Source organism: Galeopterus variegatus, unplaced genomic scaffold (genome assembly GCF_000696425.1).
Source record: "Galeopterus variegatus unplaced genomic scaffold, G_variegatus-3.0.2 Scaffold4911, whole genome shotgun sequence".
NCBI classification, from domain to species: Eukaryota; Metazoa; Chordata; class Mammalia; order Dermoptera; family Cynocephalidae; genus Galeopterus; species Galeopterus variegatus.
The window spans coordinates 47,719-52,880 of record NW_007731022.1 but is presented as its reverse complement, the minus strand read 5'-3'; the positions used below and the strand labels follow the sequence as shown (position 1 = coordinate 52,880).

General features: G+C 61.0%; 1 protein-coding gene across 1 annotated transcript; it reads left to right on the top strand.

Moving 5' to 3' along the window:
• The first annotated feature begins 203 nt into the window (after positions 1 to 203).
• On the top strand, positions 204 to 4,812 carry TSPAN4 (tetraspanin 4). Its single transcript, XM_008588579.1, has 6 exons — positions 204 to 390; positions 2,162 to 2,236; positions 2,985 to 3,086; positions 3,198 to 3,329; positions 3,420 to 3,503; positions 4,301 to 4,812. Exons 1-6 carry the CDS (start codon positions 328 to 330, stop codon positions 4,367 to 4,369), a joined length of 525 nt encoding a protein of 174 aa, XP_008586801.1. The 5' UTR covers positions 204 to 327; the 3' UTR covers positions 4,370 to 4,812.
• Positions 4,813 to 5,162: the final 350 nt, after the last annotated feature.

The window sequence follows — 5,162 nt, the reverse complement described above, 5'->3', positions numbered from 1 at the left end:
ATTCCTACCCTGGAAGGCCATCAGGGCAAGCAAGGGTGGGCTAGGGGCCTGCTGTGGACCCCCTGGGGACTCTGGGTGGTTCTGCTTAGGCTGTTGGGCAGTGTGGCCTCAGGCTGGTGGACTGGGCTCTGTCCCAGGGGCCTGGAGCTTACGTGCAGCATCTCACCCTGTCCCTCTCCTTTCCATGGCCATGGTCAGCTGGGAGGTTGTGGTGTGCTGGGCGTCGGCATCTGGTTGGCTGCCACACAGGGGAACTTCGCCACCCTGTCCTCCTCCTTCCCGTCCTTGTCGGCTGCCAACCTGCTCATCGTGACTGGCACCTTCGTCATGGCCATCGGCTTCGTGGGCTGCATCGGGGCCCTCAAGGAGAACAAGTGCCTCCTGCTCACTGTGAGTGCCTGGCCCCCGAGAGGGCTTGCCAGAGCTTGGAGGGGTCTCCCTTGACACGGATAAATGTATGCACAGGCACAACCCTACATGTGTGCACACACGTATGCAGCCTTCACTGGGCTTGTTCTGAGACTCATCCTGACCACCCCCTAGCCCCTCTCCAGCTCCTTGTCCTAGGCCTGGCCTCTCAGCTCCCTGGGACTCTTTGTTGAGACCCTCATGGCCCCCTTCTCTGCCTCGGTCTTGGCTTGGCGTCAGAGATGGATTTACAGGAAGGGATTTGTTTCCCCTCCTCAGAAATGTTAGTCATGGATAATTAGAAAGGAAAAAGATTCCCGGATGAGGCTAGTTACCTATTAATATGCCCAGCAGAGGCCTTGGGGCAGCGGCAGTGGGTGAACGGCTCACAACCTGCTGAAGTCCTAAATCACGGGGCTTCAAATTGTTCCTTTGTTTGAGACCCTGCCCAGGGTGGGGCCTCCCTCAGGTCTCTGAGCCCTGGTGGAGCCGACCTGCTCCCCTCCATGCCCCTTCCTGGGGTGTATGTCCCCCCATCTGTGTCAGCTTTCTTGGTGACCAGTGTTTGGGCTATTCCCAGTTGGGCTTGGAACCCCTGGGAGGCAGTGGGTGGGAGGCACGGGGCACAGCCAGGCCCCCGCAGCCCTGCCGGGAGCTTCTCAGACAGTTGAGGAAGCTGCAACGTGTGGGCCCCACCTGGCCTACAGGGACAGAAGCCCAGGGGTAACCTGGCATTTGGAACACCAGGTGCCTCCTAGGGGCAGCATGGGCCCTGTGTACTGAGCCCAGACTAAGCAGAGACTGGAGAGGGCACCCCAGGACAACACAGTGTCTGCTCCCCTGGCCCACTCATGCCCACCCTGTCCAGGGAGCCTCCTAGGGGCAGCATGGGCCCTGTGTACTGAGCCCAGACTAAGCAGAGACTGGAGAGGGGACCCCAGGACAACACAGTGTCTGCTCCCCTGGCCCACTCATGCCCACCCTGTCCAGGGACCCCCGATTTGTCTAGCTTTTGCTGTCTCTTTGGGGATATCAGTGACCCACAGGAAGAGCAATGTGGCTGGGGCAGCCGTGGAGGGCAAAGGCCACCTTTGTCTGCTCAGCCTGGCCAGGAGCACCCAGGGCTGAGCTCGGGGCTGTGCCTCTGGGGTGCTTGGTATAGGTGAGGTATATGTGGCCAGAGGTGGGGGCTACCTGTGGCTTGTGGTCTTGATTCCTTCCCCCTACTTTGGCTGCCCTGAGAGGTATGACTCAGGCTGTGGGGCCTCTGCATGCCAGCCTTGCCCGCTGGGCCCCCTCCCACCACACAGGGATGCTGGCACCTGCATGAAGCACAGAGGAAACAGCCCTTGGACAGGTGATGTTTGGGATCCATTTCAAATGTCCCAACAGAGGTGTCCCCAAGGCACCTGCCAGGGGCTGGAGGTTGGGACCTTAGGAATGGGGACTTGTACCCAACTGGGGGTTTGGGTTGCCCCATGAAGATGAAGGTAGAAGACAGGAGCCCAGGCCAGCCCGGGACCCCCACGCTCAGAGGCTGAGCAAGAGACAGCCACTGTCCCTAGACTCGGGACTGAGGCTGAGGGTCCCAGGGGTGGTAGGGGCAACACTGGGGGATGTCTGGGCACGGGCATCTGGCAGGGGTTTCCTGGCAGCACCAGGTGTCAGAGACTTGTCGCTGCAGCCCTTGGACTTGAGGGTGGCAAGGGCCAGGGTCTGCCTGAGTCTGCCACAGCCCATCCTCCCCCCACAGTTCTTCGTGATGCTGCTGCTCGTGTTCCTGCTGGAGGCCACCATTGCCATCCTCTTCTTCGCCTACACTGACAAGGTACAGCTGCAGGTGTGGGGGCTCCATCCTCCCCTTGTGAGCACCACAGGCTCAGAGCAGGACAAGAGCCCTGTGTCCACACCCATGGGGACCAGCGACCTGGGTTTAGATTTACCCAGGGGCAAGGCCCGCCTGCCGCATGAAGCGTAGCTCCCACCCTCCACTGGGGCTGGGTTGGGCCAACCTGCTGCCCTCTGGCGAGCATTTACTTATCTGATCGTTTGTACCAGGACAGCTTGTTTTTGTGTTTTGTGCTCTGGGCCATGACCCAGCACTGCTGTTTTGTGCACACACTGTTGCTCTGTCCAGCTGGCACCTGGGTCCCACTGACCTGCCCCCAGCCTTGCACGTGTATGGGTGCTTCCTGACTTTCTGGCATGACAGGACCCTCCACGCTCCTGTACGTTCCCTGCCCCAGCCCTGGGTCCTTTATTGAGAACGGTATGAGATGAAGATCCACACTGGGTGTGCCCGCAGCTGCTAGGGTGTCATGGCCTCTTGGCCCTCTTGCGTCTGAGCACGTGTTTGTACCAACAAGTGCGTGTACACATATCTACTCACCCTGTCCCCCCAGGCCATGGAGACCCAGGGGGAGGCGAGGGCTGGCAGAGGCAGGTTGTGACTTCAGGCAGCAGGACAGCAGGGCTCAGGTGGGGGTGAGCATGGGGTCTCAATGAGGGAGGTGGTACCTGGTTTTGGGGGCTGGAGGGCACGGTGGGGGGGCCTGCTGACGCCGCCACACCCCCAGATTGACAGGTATGCCCAGCAAGACCTGAAGAAGGGCCTGCACCTGTATGGCACGCAGGGCAATGTGGGACTCACCAACGCTTGGAGCATCATCCAGACTGATGTGAGGCGCAGGCCAGGGTGGGCAGTGGGTGGACCTGGTAAGGGTGGGGTGAGGGCCAGTGGGGTGTGTCCTCGCTCCCCCACCCAAGCCCGAGGCTTGCACTCCCTCCAGTTCCGCTGCTGTGGCGTCTCCAACTACACTGACTGGTTCGAGGTGTACAATGCCACACGTGTGCCTGACTCCTGCTGCCTGGAGTTCAGTGAGAGCTGTGGGCTGCATGCACCCGGCACCTGGTGGAAGGCGGTGAGCAGATACCCTCCTCGGGGCCCACGGGGGTTGGAGGGTGGGGACCGAAGGCCAGGGAGGCCCAGCGGTGACACTGCCCTCCCCCAGCCATGTTACGAGACGGTGAAGATGTGGCTCCAGGAGAATCTGCTGGCTGTGGGGGTCTTCGGGCTGTGCACAGCACTGGTGCAGGTATGCAGGGCCGGGGGACTCCCAGCACACCCTTACTGAGGCCTCCTGAGCTCAGGAAGCAAAGCAGCAGAGGCCTGCCCCACAGAGCCCAGATCGGGGGTGGGTTGGTGATAACGACGAGATTTTAAGGAGCCAGTGTTGTGAACAGAGATGCAGTTCACAGGATGGTCAGGAATGACCTCCACAGGAGGTGATCTTTGATATCTCAGGGACAGATGGGCTGCAGTGTGCTCCTAGTGGATGGAGGATGGTGTCCTGGTTCCTATAGTCCTAGGCTTGGTGTGGGGGCCAAGGCAGCAGCTCCAGTGTGGCAGCTGGGCCCTGGTGCCCATAGCCCCTGGTGCCCATAGCCCCTGAACTCCCTCCTGGCTTCACAACCCCCTACAGAATTCCTGAGGGTCAGACCCACTCAATGTCTGGAGTGCAGACATGTGGGGCCTGCAGCCAGGTCACAGATGGGGCAAACAGGCACAGTGGGGCAGGCCACAGGGGCCTCGGGCCAGGTGAGGAGGGGGCCCAAGGCCTAGCACACTGGCCCTGAGAGCTGCCAGTGGAGCCCAGTGTGGCCAAGCCCACAGGAAAGGTGGGCATCTAGGAACTGAGCCCTAGAACCCCCTGGGTGGACCTGATGCCTGCAGTGAGCAGGCACTGCCCTGGGAGGCTTGCAGGAGGCGTCACCCAGGCTGGTCAGGGTCAGGTACCTGCTGAGGACAGCCCTCCACTCATGGTCTGAGCCTGCAGGCAGTGGCCTGTGGCCTCCTGGTCAGCCCTGCCCAGCCCTCCTCCTATCCCCACAGATTTTGGGCCTGACCTTTGCCATGACCATGTACTGCCAGGTGGTAAAGGCGGACACCTACTGTGCATAGGCCACCTGCCACTCTGCTTCTCTGCCAAAGGATGCCACCCACCAGGGAGATGATCACGTCCAAACCCGCTTCTCCCACGACAGGACTTGGTGCTATGCTCCAGGGAGGGGAGGAGCAGGTGCCTGGAGCCCCAGCCTGAGCAACTGCAGGGTCTCCAGACCAGGTGGGAGGGGGTGGCCAAGTGCTAACCGTGGTGCTGGGGATGGGAGGGGCTTCTGGCGCTTTTTATATCCATGTATTCTCCAGAGCAGTATTCACATGGGGTGGGGAGGCAGCTGAGCTGTGGTCCCCAGCCTCCTGGGGACACTGGAAGGACCAGGTCTCAGCTTCCTGGAGGCCCATCCACTGGTCCTGGTGCTCCAGGCAGGTCCACAACCTGGTAATCCACATTCCACGGGGCCGTGAGGGCCCCAGGTGCATCTTAATAAAGTGTGTGAGCAGCAGCCCTGTGTCTGTCACCGCTCTGCCTACTCCCCACCCCCCCCATGTCCACACTGGTACCTGGGCCTGGGACAGGGCAGATCCTGAGACCCTTCCCCCCATGCAGCCTGTGCCTGCTGTGAGACTCACTGGGTGTGCACAGGTCCAGGTGCTGCCACAGAGAACACAGCCACAGACTTTAAAGAAATCCATTAAATTTGAAATGGTACAGAGGCCTTGGGCAGTGTCCCTGAGCCTCCCTGACCTGCGGGTGGCCCCGTGCCAGCGACAGCTACTCTCCACCTCATCCCCCCGTGCCCTCCCACGCGGGGCCCAGCTTCGTCTTTCCCTGTTATCTTTGTGTTCCTGTCTT